The sequence below is a fragment of the Diabrotica undecimpunctata genome, chromosome 2, assembly GCF_040954645.1.
Source record: "Diabrotica undecimpunctata isolate CICGRU chromosome 2, icDiaUnde3, whole genome shotgun sequence".
Taxonomy (NCBI): domain Eukaryota; kingdom Metazoa; phylum Arthropoda; class Insecta; order Coleoptera; family Chrysomelidae; genus Diabrotica; species Diabrotica undecimpunctata.
The window spans coordinates 3,284,978-3,306,160 of record NC_092804.1 but is presented as its reverse complement, the minus strand read 5'-3'; the positions used below and the strand labels follow the sequence as shown (position 1 = coordinate 3,306,160).

Sequence of the window (21,183 nt, the reverse complement as noted above, 5' to 3'; positions counted from 1 at the left end):
ATAAAGTAGAATATTATTCTCCTATATCACTTCTGCGCTACCTTTTAAAAGTAAACCGACAAAATCCATATACAATAATTCAAATGAAACAAGAACATTTTATAGATTTTCAGTCTTTTTCCAGTCAACTGAACTACAACGCTGTACCATTTTCAAAAGTAGTAGCATTAGAATTTTCTAAATCTTTTTTTGAACTGAAGTATAAAGATACTTTTGATCCAACCAAAGAGCTAAAAACTGTAAATTTACATCAAAGAAAATTACGAAAAGGTCATGTTAAAACCGAAACAGAACCACTCATTCCGCTTCAATTAAAAAAAATGTGATAAGGCTGTTGTACTTCCCCCAAATAAGATAGATGCCCTAAAATCTATGTTCAAGTATATCCCTGAAGTTGATAAGGAATACTACGAGTGTATTTTCCTCCAAAAATAAGATTTAATTTGTTTTTTTTTGTAGTTAACAAAGTTCTATGTTAATTTTTTAAATAAGTAAAATTTTCTTGCTATATCAAGGTTCTATGTTTTTTTTTCAAATACCTTTTCTTCTAATACAAAAACCAATTTTTTGTTAATTTTTTCTTTAAATCATAAAAATTTGATTTTTATGAAAGCTCATTTTTTTAAATCGATTTTTCTCAAATTAGCAATATTGTTACATACAACCTTGTAATATTAGGGTAACGATTAGTCAACACCGAAACTGTCAAATAAGTGTTACCAATTTATGCCAAAATATCACCTTCGTTCGATTATAGTTACAGTGTGTTCCGAACAAATGTTCTTCATAAAAACGCTTTATAATGCATTTATACAAATTAAATGAAACATATTATTTGTATTTCTTTAAGTTAACATTAATAGAAATCTTTAAATATTATTTCTACGCGTATATAATAAAATATGTCTAGTGGCTGTAATGCCAGTGTACTAGACAAAGTGATTCTAAAAAAGAACACACCTACCGCCTAAATATTTCGTGTTGGTATCATGTGACCTCACGGGCTATGACGCCGATGACGTGCAACGGTATGTAAATTAGATGAAGTATATATGTGTATGTTACTTTACACCTTATACTATTTTTACCTATTCCTATTGACCCTACAAATGTATGAAAATAGGAACACAATAGTTTTTCATACTATTGTTCCTATTCACCCCACTTGGTAGTGGAACACCACGTTTTGATTTTTTTGTGATTCGAGTATACTTTCCAATTTTTTAACATCTAACTATCAAAAGGGGAAGGTAAGACCCAAATAACAATGCATAAGTTTTATGTTGGCGGAATATGTTAGTGGCTTTTTTTTAGTTGAACTTTGGAAACCGCTCCTATTCACCCCATTTTACGGTACCGTACAACTTAAGTTCTGACGTGTTTACTTTTTAAAAAACATAATTTATGCTTCGGTAATAATACAGTTTCTTACTTAAAGTTGACGGATTCGGAAAATTTTTAGCTTAAATTCATTCTATAGATAAAACACTGAAAACTATTGAAGCATTTCAATCTATACGATTATTTATAAGTGGGCAGTGAATGTAGGAAGTGAGACTTATTTGTCTCAAGTTGGTATTAAAATAACACCGAAAGAGCTATCTTGTGAATTTAATAAAAAATTCTATGAAAAATGCGGTTTTCAGTGTTTTGTTTTCTTCTTACTTACATAAAAAAATGACTATGATTAAGATCACAAGTTGGTTTTTAACAAAATAGAAAACAGAAATGACCGTCAGTCTCGGACGCGCATATTCCAAATGCTAGATCTTCTCATCCCCACGGTGGGCCTGGCTACGGAGCTAAATTTGAATTTGTTGATTTGTACTCTCGCGCCTAACGTGTCTTGTATGGCCTTAAGTTCGTCTAGGGCGTTGTAGCCGCCGTGGATGTCGAGGAAGGAAAGGCTGTGCAACTTTTTTAAGTGGCTGAAAGCAAAAAAAAATAAAAATTTTTGTTTAAAAAATACATTATAGTCTATATACATCATCATCATTGGTGCTACAGCCCTATAAAAGAGCCTCGACCTTCCCAAATCTATTACGCCAGTCAGTTCTATCCATTGCCAACTGTTGACAGTTTGCTGCGCCTATTTGTCTACCATCCTCATCTACACCATCCCTCCATCTGAGTTTTGGTCTACCCCTACTTCTACTTCCCACAGGTTGTGACATAAGGATTCTTCTAGGAGGGTTGTTCTGCTGTGATCTTGCCAGATGTCCTGCCCATCTTAGTCTTCCTATTTTTATAAAGGATACTACGTCTTTACCACCAAATATATGTTTATATCTGTGATATATCTCGTAGTTGTACCTCCTTTTCCAAACACCATTTTCACAGATGCCACCAAATATACTTCTCAGGATCCTTCGTTCAAATATAAGCAGGAGATTTTCATCTGCCTTGGAAATGGTCCATGTCTCCGACCCATATGTCAACACTGGTTGTATAAGGGTTTTGTATATGGTTATTTTTGTTGTTTGGCTTAAGTTTCTGCTTCTCATATGTCTACTCAGTCCAAAATAGCATTTGTTTGCTAGGATTATTCTTCACTTGATTTCTTCCGTCATGACGTTCTCCTTGGTGATCAGGGAGCCTAAGTATGTGAATTTGTCCATCACTTCAAAGGTAGAATTATCAACCGTGAATTGGTGGCCGATGTTTCTGGCTCTACTGTTGGGTGTTGATGCCATTATCTTAGTTTTAATTTCAATTACTAGCAGGCCCATATTTTTTGAGGAGTTTGACAAGGTGGTATACATTTCTTCTAGCTTGTGTGTTGTGTGGGCAACTAGATCAACATCATCTGCATATGCCAAAATTTGGGATGATTTATTAAAAATGTTTCCTCTGCTGTCTATTTGGGCATCCATGACCGCCATTTCCAAAGCTATGTTGAGAAGGAGACACGCCAGCGCATCTCCCTGTCGCAGCCCAACATGCGTTTCAAATACCTGTGATTATTCAGTTTATCAGTTTATCGGGGATGTGGAATTCATCCATGGCTTCATACAATTTATTTCTTAGGACACTATAGTCTATATACAGGGTGCGATATTAGTATTATCCTTAGCACGGTTTTTGTTTCAGAAAAAAATTATTAAACAAGTAGGTGAAAGGAATTTGAAATCATTTGAAATTCTAGCCCTCAATGTTGAGATCACTAGGCAATGATCTGAGTCTATGTTTGCGCCTCTATAACTTCTGCAGTTTATTACGTCTGTTCCATGCCTTGAATCCATTAAGATGTGGATTGTAACGTAGTATGACATAAAAAATTGCCCAAAATGTCCAAGTGTTGTACTGAACGAGCAACTTGTGGGAGTTGTTAATCATAATTATGTATATGGCGATTATAATCGGCGAATTGTAATATTATACATTTAAAATGAATATTAAACATAATACTTACAATAGAGCAGTATATGTAATTTGATAACATCTGGAAAGCGCCAGAAAATTTAATTCGTCTAATTGTAGAAACTGCTTAACTGAGTGTCCTGTTATACTTGTACAGTCTGATAAGTCTAATTCTCTAAGTCTTGGGCAACACATAACAATGTCTGTTACATCTACAACAAAAAAAAATGTTTTTATAACAGTAAACGCTTGTGTGATATTCATAGATTTCCAATCATAATTATTAAACAAGTTTAGTAATTTTTTTTTGACAAATTAATGTTTCGATTTCCACTTAGGAAATTGTTCAAAATACAAAACATTGATAAATTAAACAAATTTTGTTTTTTGTTACTTGGTTGTAATTTTAAAGACGAATCACATGCTATGATTTTTTCTGACGGATATTCTCAAGTTAAAGTTGATTTCATGTAATTGAATGAACTATCTTACACAAAATTATGCTTAAAATTTTATTTACCAACCGTTAACAATTCAAAATTGAAATATGTACCTGCCAACACCTACTTTGTATCATTTAGTAAAGTACCTAAAAACTTACTTTGATCAGTCAAATTTCGTTTGCAGCCTGAAAAATTGAGCCTATCCATTGAGGACGGTAGATTTTTGCTAATATATTTTACACAGCTATGTGATAGGTCCGTCCACGCAATATTTAGCTCCCTAATTCTAAAACAAAACAAAAACTGATTATAAATTACTACAATGTGGATATAAAATGTGACAAAAACTTAAGATGCTAGTTTAGTAAGTCAAAACTACAGTGGAACTTGGTTATAGTGACATTGAAGGGTCCAGTAAAAAAATGACGCTATATCAGAGCGACGTTATAAAAGAGGTAGAAAAAAATGAAATTTTAACAAGGCAATATTTTATTACAGCATTATTTATTATTACAGCTGCATTTAGGATACAAAATTAAGAAATAAAACATATCATGTATATCGAACTTACAATTTTTATGAAAAAGTTCTCTAATGCTGAAAAAAGTCATGTTATTTTCTTCTACACAATCCTTTCCTAAAAATAAAGTTTTTCTGTAGTGCCCTTAATAATCTGAGCTGCTTCTTTGGTAGTTGTGGATGCCTGAACTGGTACCTGGATATGGTCTCAGCAGCTCTCATTGCTTCTTGAACTGTAGGACAATCAACGCCGTCTTCTTCTTTTTCATTATCTTCATCAATATCCATTTCCATATTTTGTACTCGTTCCACAATTTCTTTATCACTTGAAACTTGAAATGTTTTTACCTGATCGTCTATTGAAATGTACAAGTCAAGATCAGTTCCAAACTCTCTCTTCTTCTTCTTTAGGTACCGTCTCCTCTAAGGAGGTTGGTAATCATCACAGCTATTTTCACTTTTGAGATTGCAGCTCTGAACAAGTCGACGGAACTGCAATTATACCACTTTCTCAGATTGTTCAGCCAGGAAATGCGTTTTTTTTCAATACTTCGTTTTCCCTGTATTTTTCCCTGCATTATGGTTTGTATCAACACATATTTATCCCCTCTCATAACGTAGCCGAGATATTGTAACTTTCTTTTCTTAATCGTATTAATGATTTTCATTTAATTTGTCATCTTTCTGAGGACTTCAACATTTGTTATTCGCTCTACCCAACTTATTTTTAATATTCTTCGGTAGGTCCACATCTCGAATGCTTCAAGTCGATCGCTCACTTCTTTCTTTAACGTCCAGGCCTCCACCCCATACAGCAGCACCGAAAACACATATGAACGTAATATTCTTATTTTGAATTGTAAACTCTCTCTGGTTTACATTAAATTTTTGTATTCACTCTGACAAAGGCATTTCGTCATCCTCGTCAACATCCTGACCATTGGGAGAAACTACAGTCAATTTAGCTTGAAGAAAGCACTTACAAATTGTCTCTGATGTAACCGCACTTCACACATTGTCTAAAAACTGAACTGCATCAAGGATGGTAATGTTCACAGGTCCCCCATTGTCCATACAAAAAATCATCATTTTCAAAAGCTGTTGCCGATAATGGCACTTTAAACTTTTTATGACTCCTTGGTCCATAGGCTGACACTCGTGCAGTTGGCTGGTAAGAAAACTAGGTTAATATTAAAAGTGAAACTGGAACAAACCATGAAGTGGAGATATCCAGGAGTGGCTAGTATACCTGTTGAATACAAAGCACGTGGTGTTCGTGTGTATTAAGGTATAAAAAATGCTTATTAAAAGCTTAAAATTTTTTATTTTAAAGAAGATCTTTTCGGAATTAAATCATTCCATCATCAGTTTACTAAAAGAGAGAGTAAAAATACCAATATTAAAAAACAAGTAAGTTAAAATTTAAATGTATAGAAATAACATGTTGGTTTTTTACTACTTACATAAAAAATTGTTAAAAAACATTGTATGGCCACTTAAAAAAACTTTCGAAGGACATCCGTATTAAAATATAATCCTCATGGTATTTATCAAGGTAAATGCAATAGACTGTTAACTTGTTGATTATTAAAAACTGAAAATGGGGGCATCTTACATGACCCCCTGTAGCTGGTGAGGTTTTATCGACTTACATTACCTCTAATCTGTTCTGGAGTCTTGGGCTAACTGATAGAAAGATGGTATGAAAAATCAGTTAGTACCAGTCAATGTCAAGTGGAATGATGTAGTAGGAGCAAAAGTCATTGTGCTCAAGTTTGTGAATAGGCAGTTTTTAGTGAAGAATTGTGTTTCGTGTGTAGTAGGATCAATAGCAATTTTTGGTATTTTAAAAAGGAGGTAGAATTTAAAACAATGAGTGATTGCGATGTAAAATAAATTTGGTATACCAGGGTAAGGCAAAATTTAAGTTAGGTAGTTGAAATTAATAAATCATTTTAAAGGCGATAAAAAGAATGTTATTACCTAATTGTTTCCTTGTATGAAGTAAGTATAGATAAATGTTGGTTTGAAATTTATGGAAGATGAATCGAGGAAAAAGAAAGAAAAGGAAATAGGAGATGAATGTAAAGATGTAAGCTGGGGATACTGAAACTGATTTTGATAAGAGATTGATAGATGTAAAGTGAGTATTTATAAGAAAACCTGTGTGATTAGTTCTAATCACACAGGTTCACGAAAAGAAAAGATCTTCTTTAAAATAAAAAATTTTAAGCTTTTAATAAGCATTTTTTATACCTTAATACACACGAACACCACGTGCTTTGTAGGTTAATATTGGTCAAATTGAGCTTGAGATTGAAAACACAGTTGTCAACTAAGAGAAGAATTTTTCTTTTTTTTTAAGAGAGTTCCTCGTCCCACTTTCTCAATTATTCTTCAAAAATAGCAGAAGTCATCCACGCTTTTTTGTTAGCTGTGTAGTTTACAGGCAGTTTTTTTTTATAAAAAACTAGGATGTAAACTTTTTCCAATAACCAAAAGTTTTCTTTTTTCTGTACCTGTCATGTTTGCATAAACAAAAGCTGTGAGATTGTTTTGAAAGCTTTCCACCGACACTTTTTTGATTTTTAAAATTTAAAGTTGGCGTTAATTTTTATAAGTCACCAGTTTCATCGTCATTGAAGATATTTTCACCCTTGTATGGTTGCCTTAGTTGTGGCCATGTGTTTTGTAACCAATCACCTGTCACGTTCTCGTCCACACATTTTGACTCTCCAACAATTTTCGCGAAGGAAATTGAGTGCCGGGCTTTAAACCGATCTAGCCAGCCGTTAGAGTATGTGAAATCTTTACCAAACAGTTTTCCGAACTCCTTTAAAAGTGGGCCGGACACAGGAATATCAGAATTGCGACACTGCTTGAACCATTTGAGTAGAGCTGAATAATCTTTTTAACATTTTCTCTTTCCTCATTAAAGGCTTTTAAAATTTTGTCTTTGTTTTTTAAAATTGAGCCGACAGTCGAATTAACGATATATTAATTAATTAATATATCGAATTAATGATATATCCTCAGTGATTAAAAATAGTAAATTTCTAATGTTTGCTGATGACCTTAAAATATTTCGAATAGTTAATGACCTAGTTGATGCCTCTTTGTTACAGAATGACATTAAAAGCTTAGCTAGTTGGTGTGAGGTAAACATGCTATACTTAAATATACAAAAATGTTTTAAAATTACTTTTGGAAGAACAAGAGAGTTTGTAAATTATGATTATTGTATAAATAATGTACCTTTAGAGGCACGTCATAATATTAAAGATTTAGGTATAAATTTTGATTCTAAACTAACTTTTAAATATCACATTAACGAATCTTCAGCTAAAGCTTTAAAAATGTTGGGATTTATTCTTAGAAACTGTAATCAGTTTTCAGTACAAACTTTAAAAATGTTATACTGTAGTTTAGTTCGATCAGTTTTGGAGTATGGTTCTCTCATTTGGTCTCCTTCATATAACAGTGACATCTACAGTATCGAGAGAGTTGAAAATAAATTCTTGAGGGTATGTGCTTACAAAATTGGTTTTATTAGACATCAATACACACATGATGATATACTGTCAATACTAAATATCTCATCACTACATGATAGAAGATGTCAAGCGGATTTATGTTTCCTTTTTAAAATTATAAATGGATATGTTCAAGATCCAGAGTTACTAAGTTTAATAAATTTTAATGTTAATACTAGAAGAACTCGTAACACTGAGATTTTCAACATTCCATTCCACACTACGAATTATGGCCAAAATGAACCCATTACAAGAATTTTACGAACTGCCAATGAGCACAGCAATAGTTTACAGTTATTTGGAATATCTACAGCAACATTTAAGAAATCATTTGAGAGATTTTGAGCATTATTTAATAACTTAAGCTTTAATTGAATTTTGTTTGATTTTAATTTTGGTTTTTTTTTTTTTATTAACGCAACCTATATCCAATCCACGCGAAGTGTGGATCAGAGAAAAAATACCCAATCAGTGGAAAGAAGCAATCTTATGTCCAGTGCATAAAAAAGGAGACGTTACAGAATGTAAAAATTACAGGGGAATAGCTCTACAAGATACAGTGTATAAGATTCTGGCCATATCAATTAGAAATAAAATTAAAACAAAAGTTGAAAATTGTCTAGGTGAATATCAAGCAGGTTTCAGAGCAAACAGATCGGTAATAGACCAAATTTTTACAATGAAACAAATTTTAGCTAGCTCATATGAATTCAACCTAACATTACACATGCTGTTTATTGATTTTAGACAGGCATATGATACTATAAAAAGAAATAGAGTATTCGAAGCACTGGAATATTTTAAATTTCCACCAAAAATAGTAAGACTGACTAAATGCATACTCAATGATACTAAAAGTAAAGTCATGTTAGAAGGACGGGTTTCGGATAGCTTTATCACTAATAGAGGTCTGCGACAAGGTGACCCGTTATCAACAGATTTTTTCAATTTGATCTTAGAGAAGATTTTACGAGAGTGTAACATCTACACTAGAGGCACAATATATCATCACAGGCATCAATGCGTAGCATATGCAGATGATGTTACCTTAATAACAAGGAGACCTGCAGAATTAAGAGAAATCTTTACTAGAATAGAGAGAATGGCCAGGGAATATGGTTTAGAAATAAACGAAGAAAAAACAAAATATATGGTGATGAGGGGAAACGAAAATCATCAAGGACAGTTCTTTAAGATACAAAGCCCAAGTAAAGAATATAACTTTGAAGTTGTTAGCCAATTCGATTACTTGGGAGTGACACTAACAAATAGGAACGAAGAGAACCAAGAAATCATAAAAAGAATGGCCAAAGGTAGTAAGAGTGCTGGGAGCCTGACTAAGATACTGAGGTCGAATATAATATCCAGAACAGCAAAAAAACGAATATATAGAACAGTTATCCGACCTACAGTACTCTATGCTAGCGAGACCTGGACACTAAATAAAGATATGGAAGTAAAATTAGATAGATGGGAACGAAAAATTCTTAGAAGGATATACGGAGGTGTAAAAGAGGGGAACATCTGGCGAAGAAGAACGAATGAAGAAATAATGCAAATATATGGGCAACCAAAAATAACAAGACTTGCTAAAATTCAAAGATGCTAAAATGGCTCGGACATATAGCAAGAATGAAGGAAGGAAGAGTTCCCAATGAATTAATAAACACGGAGGCTGGTACAAAAAGAAAAAGAGGCCGCCCCCGAAGAAAATGGCTGGAGTCGGCAAAAAAAGATCTGAAGTCGCTGCGGGTACAAGATTGGAAAAACTTAGCACAAGATAGAAAGAAATGGAAGAAAACCGTTGAAGCCTTGGGCCTTTAAGGCCTGTTGAGCTGAACTATATATATATATATATATATATATATATATATATATATATATATATATATATATATATATATATATATATATATATATATATATATATATATATATATATAACGCAACCTATATAATATAAGCTTTGTAAAGGTTGACGACATATTTCTGTAAAAATGGTATATCCGTTAATTAAATAAATAAATAAAAAACAAAACGAGTCGAACACAATTTCACGGTAGAGAAAATTTCTTAAACTGACTGTTCTGAAAGAGAAAATTTGACTGTTAGGATGGCACTGATAAATAAGAAATCATAGAACTGTCAAGGTACATAACTGTACACAGAAGGGACAATCAGGCTTTCTCACATTCTTTGAAGGAACAATGCCGCAAAGCCGGAAACGCATTACACTCTATTCATTATAAAATAAAAAACGACAACCTACTGAAAAATTTTATGACACTGTAGACGAGACTTGCTTTATTTTTAGCCGATAAAACCGGGTTTTTAATAATGTTATTGAATAGTTTTTGGCCGGACCTCTTTGGATTCTGTTATCGAATAGTTTTTGGATTAAAATTTGACGTTACAACCGAGATGATGTAACTACAGAGGCCGTAATATCCATGTACTTACAAAAATAAAAATATGGGTTTCTACTAACTTTTGTATAAATTATTGTAAACTACTATACTAATGATGTAGTTAGTTACTTACTTTCTACAATTTGTCAGTAAATATTTAAGTCCGTCTTCTTCTATTCCCAGAGACATTGATAAATTTAACACCTCTATGTCCTTATTTGCCGACAATGCTATAAGAACTTCATCGTTCACTTCTACATGTTCTAAATTGAGTTTCTTAAGACGTCTACATTTATTGAATATTATAACGAGGCTTTCGCACGTTATATACGACATACCTAGGTCTAAATACAACAGTCTTGCCGTGAAGTCGGATAAAGCTGCCTTTATATTGGGAACAAGTATAGGGGAATGTATCTGTAAAAAAATAATGTATTCACAGAAAATGGCAAAAAGACAACAAAAACTAAAACACCAAAAAACTGTTAATGAAAGCTTGTATATGGACAATTGAAGGGATCCAAATTTGAGCTCTTAAAAAAGATATTTATTGTTACTAGTGATTTCTTCAATAAAAAATATAATCCATATTAAACCTATTTGACCATCATAACTTATAGCAACTATTAAGTGCTTACCACTGCAGCTGATGCCCTGAGAATAATCACTTGGTTGCTCAAAATTTTTCCGAATCGGCCCGGACTCAAATTTTTCCCAGAAACGTCCATTCTAGTCCAAAGCGACTCATCTTGGATGAGTCTACTAAATCTTTTACACACTAAGGCTATTTCCGGTAAACACGTCTTTGGTAGCCACCTTAGAATATTAAGTATTATTTCGTCTGCTAATAAGTCAAAATGATCTAAAAAATAAGGCCAATAAACAAAAGCTGTAGTTTATAATACACTAAAATCAGATGAGTTACGGCAACTACCAAAAGCACAGTTATCTGGATGTTTTCAAACATTTAGAGTCCAATATATTTTTTTGATCTATAAATATTGATAACAATAGCAAAACTAAACTTTTCAGACATATCACAACTTTTCTTGAGTGAAAGTAAAGGTAATTGTTGTTCGGTAGGGGAATAATCATGATTTTCAATAGTAGTGTGAACATGGTAAGCACAATATCTCAAAAATGTATGCTGGACTCGTTCTATGGCATCAATATTATTCTGAAATTAGGGTGACCAAATAACTGAACAGTATTCCATATAGTTCTAACTAAGCAACAATACACAAATCTTGTTGAATCAATGGAGAAATACTTGCAATTAGTAGTAATGAAAGCGAAAAGTTTAGGTGCCTTTATTGAAATAGTGTTTATGTGGTCACAGAATTTGCATCAAAAATAACACCCAAATCCTGAATAGAAGAAACATAATTCAGTGACTGATTATTAATAGTATAGCCTGTTTTAATTCTATTGACTGAAGTTTAAGAACAATTTATCATAATTGCAGCTGTCTCATTCAAATTAAAAAGAATACTTTTGAAGAAGAATTTGGTTTCGAAAATTAGTCTACGATTCTAAACAGAATACTGTTTGAAAGCTTTGTCTTATCAAAATTTAACAATGTGATGTTGTGTACAAAAGAAGTATTGAAAAGGTGGGTGGAACAGTATAAAGAACTACTTACTATCGAAGTAGAAGATCCAAATCAACCACCCCCAGGAGCAAACAACAAGTCACCATTGGAGCCTCCATCAATTCAGGAAGTATGGGATGCAATAAAACACCTAAAAAATAATAAATCTCCAGGAAGTGATGGTATACCCGCGGAACTTATTAAATGTGGAGGTGCTACTCTGACTAATCATATATATAAAATCATACTCAGAGACTGGAATGAGGAACAAATCCCAGAAGAGTGGTGTATTGGGATCATTTGCTAGCTATACAAAAAGGGTGATCAATTGGAATGTAGACACTATAGGGGAATCATCAGCATCATCACTGGCTTGACAATCCTTAAACTATAGGGGAATAACCCTCCTTAATACAGCATACAAAATATTTTCGAGTATTTTATATGGTCACCATATTCAGAGGAGCTTCTTGGCGAATATCAAAGTGGTTTTAGGCCTGGTCAATCAACAACAGACCAGATCTTTGTGCTAAGGCAAATACTGGAAAAAACCAATGAATTCAATATCGACACATACCATCTTTTCGTAGATTTTAAATCAGCCTATGATAGTGTCCTAAGAAATAAATTGTATGAAGCCATGGATGAATTCCACATCCCCGATAAATTGATAAGATTGGTTAAGGCTACAATGCATAAAGTTGTTTGCAAAGTCGAAATACAGGGCGAACAATCACAGGCATTTGAAACACATGTTGGGCTGCAACAGGGAGATGCGCTGGCTTGTCTCCTTTTCAACATAGCTCTGGAAAAGGCAGTCAGGGATGCCCAAATAGACAACAGAGGAAACATTTTTAATAAATCATCCCAAATTTTGGAACATGCAGATGATGTTGACCTAGTTGCTCGCACAACACACAAGCTAGAAGAAATGTATACCACCTTGTCAAACGCCTCAAAAAATATGGACCTGCAAGTAAATGAGGAGAAAACTAAGATAATGGCATCAAAACCCAACAATAGAGCCAGAAACATCGGCCACCAATTCACGGTTGATAACTCTACCTTTGAAGTGGTGGACAAATTCACATACTTAGGCTCCCTGATCACCAAGGAGAATGTCATGACGGAAGAAATCAAGCGAAGAATAGTCCTAGCAAACAAATGCTATTTTGGACTGAGTAGACATATGAGAAGCAGAAACTTAAGCCAAAAAACAAAAATAACCATATACAAAACCCGTATATAACTAGTGTTGACATATGGGTCGGAGACATGGACCATTTCCAAGGCAGATGAAAATCTCCTGCTTATATTTGAACGAAGGATCCTGAGAATATTCGGTGGCATCTGTGAAAATGGTGTTTGGAGAAGGTGGTACAACTACGAGATATATCACAGATATAAACATATATTTGGTGGTAAAGACGTAGTATCCTTTATACAAATAGGCAGGACATCTGGCAAGATCACAGCAGAACAACCATCCTAGAAGAATCCTTGAGTCACAACCTGTGGGAAATAGAAGTAGGGATAGGACAAAACTCAGATGGAGGGATTGTGTAGATGAGGATGGTAGACAAATAGGCGCAGCAAACTGGCAATGGATAGAACTGACTGGCTTAATAGACTTGGGAAGGTCGAGGCTCTTTTATAGGGCTGTAGCACCAATGATGATGATAATGTTGTGTATGGGTCTTGTATTAGTTCAGTTGAGAGATTATTATTATTGCCTAGTACTAAGTTTATTGTAGTATTCTTGGGCCTATTTAAGGCTTTAGAACTTTTCTTCTGAAAAAGACTGATTAAGATGCATTTTCATAATTTTGCATTAGTACTTTGGTTATTACAGTTACAGTATTATTATGCGTAATGGTATAAAATTTTTCAAATTGGTCCATTGGAAATTTAACATCTTAATCCTTCCAGTGCTTTTAAAATACTGATGACAAAGCCATGAGGCTGATAAATGTATACTGTATTTAAAGCAAGTCATTTGCAAATGTCGAAAGATGTCATGCAACCTTGTCCAAGTATGTTCTGAGCACTTAAAGGGTTAAAAAAAAAACAAAAAAAAAGTGTATAACTTGCTATGATGACAGTTGATTCTCTAATGTATAATAAATAATTACCACTTTATCCAGATATCTAATAAAATATAATTGTACAAAAAGTAAATAGTTGTAATATGCCAAAGATTTTCGTGTGTTGTTGCTTTGCATATACCATTTGTGCCTCTTACCAAGTTAGATCATATATTACATCTTAAATATATTTTTAAATTGATTACAGGAAAAGATACTTACTTGTCTTATCTGTTGGTTTTATAACAATTTTTTCACATAATACATTGTCCCATTCACCTAAAGTTAATTTGTCTAGAGATTCTTTTGGTAAAGTCGATTCCAATAATGAGAGCTGAAAGGTTAACAATTTAAATGAAATTGTAGTAAGAAATACAGATTTTTAAATAATAACAGATATAAAAGACTTTCCAGTAATTTAGTGATTTAAAACCATAACAATGATAATAAATTCTTCAGGAACTACACTTCCAGTTACAGAGTTTCTGTGGAAGACATTTTACATACAAATAGTGGATAATAGAAGCACTAGAAAATAACAACTAATATCAACTGAAGACAAGATCATAGCAAAACTACAAACACAAGATGGATGAATAATAATCATAATGGTCGATAAAAGCATAGAGATTAAGACAATATGAGAACATATTGATAAGATAAAAGACCAATCCAATAAAAATGGCCTGAAAACCATTATGGAACACCTACTTAAAGATCTAATGGGGCTAACAGTTAAAAAAAGTAGTAAGAAACCACAGTATAAGTTAAATAAACCTGAGAATAGCTACTCACAATCAACATACAGGCCTCCTAGGTACAAAAAAAATCAAAATTTTATTTCAGAGTAAAATTATAACTATACCTGTTTCTCCCTGGTGTTTGGGGTCATAGAAGCACATGAAATGTCTATACTTCCAGGAATGTTTCTATTAAATATTGTATCATCATCAGTATATATTTCTTCAGTATCACAATCTAAACGGCCAACTCCATGATCAAAAGTTTCGTGTAAAACCACTTCGTTTTTGTGGAAACTCCACCTCTCATGTTTATTATATTCATTGCCTGTATCATCATATCTTGCTCTTTTACTGAAGAATTAAAGTATAACATAAAATTTAATTTTTGGAAAATTCCACAGTCTACTTACCGTACAGGCGATAAACCTACGTTTACATCTACAGGTTGCAAAATACTGGACATTTTTGTTTTTGAGTGTTTATTAAGAATTTTAATACTTCATTCCCCACAATTTCCCAGTTTTTTTCGTGCGGCAAAAGTTCCCTCCAAAGCAATACAAAAACTTGACGTTGAGCGGGATGTATGTCGTATGCCACGAAATTTAACAGTCGCAAATTATACCAACTTAACTCTAAACTCTACTTTTGTTAAATATCTTGTATTACAATCTGATTACAATGGACAATTGTAGATCTTTTTTAATAGTCTGATTTGGATTTGAAAGTTATTAATATGTGTTTGGTCTAATTGTTCTGTTGTCCTTCGTCAGCACTTTTGCTTTGTTCGCTACACAACATATGCTTTCCAGCCCAGCATACTTGTGAATTTGTTGTCTGTCAGAAGGACCTGTTTTCTGTCAAACTTAAACTAAGTCTAACCTATAAAATTGGACCGACAAAATGTCATGTTATAATGTTATAAAAAGTTTAAATATTCAACTTTTACGACGAAGCAGCATTTATTTCCAAAGTGCAGAGGTAATTCTAATAAAACTGTGATATTTTCATCTTACTACCTCAATATTTTCCTTAGGTTGCATTACCCAACAGAACTCGTCAAAATGCTAGAAATTATAGTAACAATACACCTTTTCCTAAACCGAAACCGCCAGGAAGGGGTGTTGGGCCCATAACGTGGAAAAATCTTGGAATTACAGCAGTATTAGGTGGCGGTTTGTTAGCATTTATGTGGTATTTAAAAAAAGAAAAAGAAGAAGGTAGGCAGGTAAAACTTAAATCCTTATTCTGAGGATACAAAGAAATTTCCTTTTTCAGCACAAATGAAAGAAAGACAGCGTATGCTAGGAAAAGCTGCCATTGGTGGAAGCTTTGAACTTGTAGATAGTACAGGTAAAATAAGAAATAGTGATGAGTTTCTCGGAAAATGGCTTTTAATATATTTTGGGTTCACACATTGTCCAGATATTTGTCCAGATGAGCTAGAAAAAATGGCAGGTGTTATTGACATTTTAGGTATTTCCCATAGTTAATGACTTAAAACAAAGTTTGCTGAACATTTACTTTCTAGATAAAGCTGAAGATATGCCCAAAATCCAACCACTGTTTATCTCAGTGGATCCAAATAGGGATACTCCAGAAGTGGTTGGAAAGTATTGTAAAGAGTTTTCTCCTAGATTGTTAGGACTAACTGGAAGCGAACAACAAGTTGGACAGGCATGTAAAGCATACAGAGTATATTTTAGTGCTGGCCCAAAGGATAGTGACAGTGATTATATTGTAAGTAGATATGAGATAAATAATGTTATGTTTAGATCTACAAAAGCTAAATACTTGTCAGTTAAGCATAAAAATACTTCTTTAGGGATACATTTCATGAAAAATCATTTTTTGTATAATTTATGGTATGAAGTTAGCACTATACTGTATTTAGATAATTATTCTGAAAGCCAGAAGGTAAAGGAAGATCATTTAATTCCTTCTTAACATTTTAGAAGTACACAGTGCTTGAGGAGAATAATAATGATAGCATAAACATTTTGGTTTTTAGTTTTTTTATTCTTAACAAAATAATAAAAAAACAAAAATATTTTATTATTATAAACTTTGTCAAAAATTTGTTCTTTACAAAAATATTTGTTTTTTTCAATAATATATCTATTTTAGGTGGATCATACTATTATTATGTATTTAGTAAATCCTGAAGGTGGATTTGTTGACTATTATGGACAAAATAGGACAGCATCAGAGATATCTACATCAATTAGGGTTCATGTTTTAAAACACAGTACTGCGAAGGGTTGGTTATAATAAGATACATTCTTTTTTTGTAAATAGTTGTTAAAAATAAAATTAAATCATTAAACCTATTTTTATTTGTGAGATACCTCGATTTTATAAATGTCTGCACATTATGCATTTGTAACATTTGAATGCTGTCATCAGATAAAGGTAAGCCAAAGACAATCTGGAAGACAGAGAGGCTGGCACAAATATGTACATTGTACGAATAAACTCTGTTACAAAGATGACCTTAAAATACCTTTCTCACATTCTTTCAGTGCCATATTCTTTTCTAATATGTGTATTAGATAGTGACAAAAAAATTGATTGTCTAATATTCCTATTAAAAATTGTCTATCTATCTTAATGCACTTTAACAGCAGAATAGAGAAATAAACAACTAATGGATGAGTGTCTGGAAAACCAACAAAAGATGCACTTTCATCCTCACTTTAAGCACTCTAATATTTATACAGTAGCAGTATTTACAGATAGTACCATATGTAAATTGATGTTGCTTCTTTTAATTTTGCTAATAAACTAAAAGTCCATCAAGGTATTATAATAGCACGTGATTTCAAAACTGTAGTGGGTTTGCAGGAAACGCCAACTTACATTAAAAATCAATTGTTGACTACATAATCAGAATTATCATCTGTTTGCACTACAGCCCTACGTGTGAGCCTTGGTCTGCTTTAAAATATTCTTTCATCCTTCCTTGTCGAGTGTCATCTTCTCCATCCCCTTACTACAATCTCTCTTAAATCGTTCTCGTTCTACACATAATCATAATACAAAAATCAAAAACGACGGTTTCAAATCACCACTCAGAGGTATAGTAAAATGTGATACTAATTGTGGATTTGATCACAACTTAATTGAATTCCAAGTATGAATAGGTACTGCTTATATAGATACTTTGAGAGGTTCTGTAACTGTTTTGTTGTGAATCTATGTTCATGGATTTTACTGTAAACATTTTTTAATTCTTAATTACCCTTTCTAGAAATTTATAATATCTCATCAGTTTTACTAGAAGTTTCATCGATTTTACGGGACATTTCTCTGATTGTTTTCATGAGCACTAGTCTGCTGACTGGAATTTGAATGCCTTTGGGTCGCGGTAGTCTCCATTCTCAATTAAATCGTTCTTAATCTTTTTAAAACCACTTAGAAACTTCATCACAGTCATCAAGCTGTTCGTGCAACTGCTTCACGATAAAATATTTTAGCAGCATTGTTGATCGGACAGTGTTAAATTTAGAAAATATAATAAATAGTTTGTACCGAAAACCTGGTATATTTTTTTAAAAAAGACAAGGTTTTTTTAACTTGGCTAAAGTGCTAATATCGCCCAAGAACCTTCCTCATTTATCCGGGCTTAGGACAACAAGAGCATTGAGGTAGTAAATCTACTCAATGATCTGGTAGGCGGAGTTAAAAAACCTTAAGTTACCGATATGTAAAACTACTAAGCTAAAATTAATATTTTCAACAAAAAATAAAATCATCACGTTCTCAGAAAATTAACTGAAGGGTCAACAAAGTCTTTATCAACTAAAAAAGACAAATATAACACTTCTTTACCAACACGCTACTTTTATAAACATTATAAATAATGTTCTACGATATAACACTAAGTGAAATTAAATGCCTCTATAAAAACGAAGGACAAAAGTTTTGAAATGGCCATCTCCCTGTTAAATTAACTTCCATATATTAGATCCAACTTAACTACGCGTTTAAAACACAACGAATGACACCACAAAAGATATATCAAAGAGATAAGATAAAAGTAAAACTAAGAAATTGCAAAAAAGAAAAGAAATTCACGTACCTACTTAGAAGACTCCATAACGTTCTGAAATTGCTAAAACGTTTCGAAGATTTTATTTTTCTTGGGAAAGACGCTACACAAAGAACCGAGATAACTGATACGCTAGAAAAAAGATTCAGTGTTATCTATATCACCCTTAGGTTACTGCCGAAACATTTAGGCGTCGAATATCACTGGAACGAGCGCCAGCGACTGGGTTATCACTGAAGGTTTTTCTAGAATACCATTTATCAGCTGTTGTTGAACCTTGTTTTATTTTATTCTGAAATTGCTAAAATGTTTAGAATATTTTATTTTTCTCGAGAAAGACGCTACACAAAGAGCCGAGATAACTGATATTCCCGAAGAAAAATTCAGTGTCATCTACAATAGTCTTAGGTTTCTACCGAAACATTTAGGCGTCGAATATCACTGTGGAACGAACGCCAGCGATTGGGTTATCACTGAAGGTTTTTTCTAGAATACCATTTATCAGCTGTGTGTGAGTATCTATGGGGCAAGTTTAGAATTTGGTAAGGAAGACAAATTGAAACTTGTTTTATTTAATATTATTGATGAGGATATAATAAGAAAATGGCGTCTAAGATAAGAAACTACAAAAGCCGAGATAACTGATATTCCAGAAGCAAGATTCAGTGTTATCTATACCAATCTTACTAAGAAGAAAACTAAGTAATTACAAAAAAAAGAAATTCACGTACTTAGAAGACTCCATAACTTTCTGAAATTGCTAAAATGTTTAAAATATTTTATTTTTCTCGGGAAAGATGCTACACAAAGAGCCGAGATAACTAATACCCCAAAAAAAATATTCAGTGTTATCTATACCACCCTTAGGTTTCGGCCGAAACATTTAGGGGTCGAATATCACTGTGGGACGAGCGCCAGCGATTGGGTCATCACTGAAGGTTTTTTCTAGAATACCATTTACCAGCTGTGTGTGAGTATCTATGGGGCAAATTTAGAATTTGGTAAGGAAGACAAATTGAACCTTGTTTTATTTAATATTATTGATGACGATATAATAAGAAAATGGCGTCTAAGATAAGGAACTACAAAAGTCGAGATAACTGATATTCCAGAAGAAAGATTCAGTGTTATCTATACCACTCTTACTAAGAAGAAAACTAAGAAATTAAAAAAAAAAGAAATTGACGTACTTAGAAAACTAAATAACTTTCTGAAATTGCTAAAATGTTTAGAAGATTTTATTTTTCTCAAGAAAGACGCTACACAAAGAGCCGAGATATCATTCTAATTTTTCATCCCCACAAGAGAAAACAAACGAATCAGCAACCAACTAAATCTTGTAACAAAATATAAGACAGGTCACCACGAGGGTTTGGTGCGCTACGGATATGGTGGAAATAACCCTATCGTTTCCCTTTACTAGGAAAAGAGGTGGAGTTACATTAATATCTAATAAAATGTAGAAAACTACATCATAGTTTACCAGCAAAAGCTGCTATAAATCTGGCATACGATCTTGCAATGGCTAACAACAAAATTATTCTAGAAAGCTGGCACCAAAACCAGTCTGCTGTAATGGAGTAGTTTACGTCGTTAATGAAAAGAAATCAAACAATCTCCTTACGAACATTAGAAGCAATTTCTATATTAAACTCTATAACTTTTAACAAAGCAGTTGCCCAGAAGTTTTATAATGATCTACATGAAAAGTATCCAAATTTGAATGCAAGCAAAATCTATAATATTGATGAAACAGCCTTAACCACCATCCAGAGATTCTTCTTCTTAAGGTGTCCTCTCTATTACTGAAGGTTGGCTTGGCTATAACTACAGCAAATTGCTCTCTATCTTGAGCTGTTCTTAGTATCGAATGTGTGTCCAAGCCTGTCCAGTCTCTTACATTTTTCTCTTTTTCCTGGACCTCTTCTTCCTTCCACTTTGCCTTCCATTATTAGTCGTAAGAAGTTGTATTTTTCTCCTCTGTAAATCTGCCCTAGATAACTGGCTTTTCTGGTTTTTGCAATATTTAGGAGTTCTGTCTCAGTCCCCATTCTTCTCAGCACCTCGTTGTTGGTCACGTGCTCTGTCCAAGAGATCTTCAGCCTCATTCAAAAAACCTACATCTCAAAGACTTCTACAAGTCTCATACTTGTGATTCCGAGAGGCCATGTTTCTACTCTGTATAGCAATTTGAAATAAATGAATGTTTTTATAAATTGGTATCGGATATCCAACGATAAGGTAGAGTTTATTAGGATTTTTTTCATTCTTTGAAAAGCGGACCTAGCATACTCTATACGAGCACGTATTTCAACTTCGTAGTCAAGATCGTTTGTTAACCAGCAACCAAGATACTGGAATTTTTTAACAGGGATTAAGTAAAATAATCGCAAAAAAAGACAAAAGCAAGTTGGACATATAACCTCTTTTGATATTTTCCAGAGTCCATTCTAA

General features: G+C 33.0%; 2 protein-coding genes across 2 annotated transcripts; one reads left to right on the top strand and one right to left on the bottom strand.

Moving 5' to 3' along the window:
• Positions 1–437: 437 nt before the first annotated feature.
• On the bottom strand, positions 438–15,289 carry Skp2 (S-phase kinase-associated protein 2). Its single transcript, XM_072522113.1, has 8 exons — positions 15,092–15,289; positions 14,804–15,032; positions 14,161–14,272; positions 10,902–11,125; positions 10,397–10,680; positions 3,962–4,089; positions 3,413–3,572; positions 438–1,928 (listed from the first exon to the last, which is right to left on the bottom strand). Exons 1-8 carry the CDS (start codon positions 15,142–15,144, stop codon positions 1,736–1,738), a joined length of 1,383 nt encoding a protein of 460 aa, XP_072378214.1. The 5' UTR covers positions 15,145–15,289; the 3' UTR covers positions 438–1,735.
• Positions 15,290–15,459: 170 nt separating this feature from the next.
• On the top strand, positions 15,460–17,008 carry Scox (Synthesis of cytochrome c oxidase). The gene is made up of 5 exons (XM_072522114.1): positions 15,460–15,659; positions 15,715–15,898; positions 15,957–16,154; positions 16,210–16,418; positions 16,806–17,008. Exons 1-5 carry the CDS (start codon positions 15,582–15,584, stop codon positions 16,947–16,949), a joined length of 813 nt encoding a protein of 270 aa, XP_072378215.1. The 5' UTR covers positions 15,460–15,581; the 3' UTR covers positions 16,950–17,008.
• Positions 17,009–21,183: the final 4,175 nt, after the last annotated feature.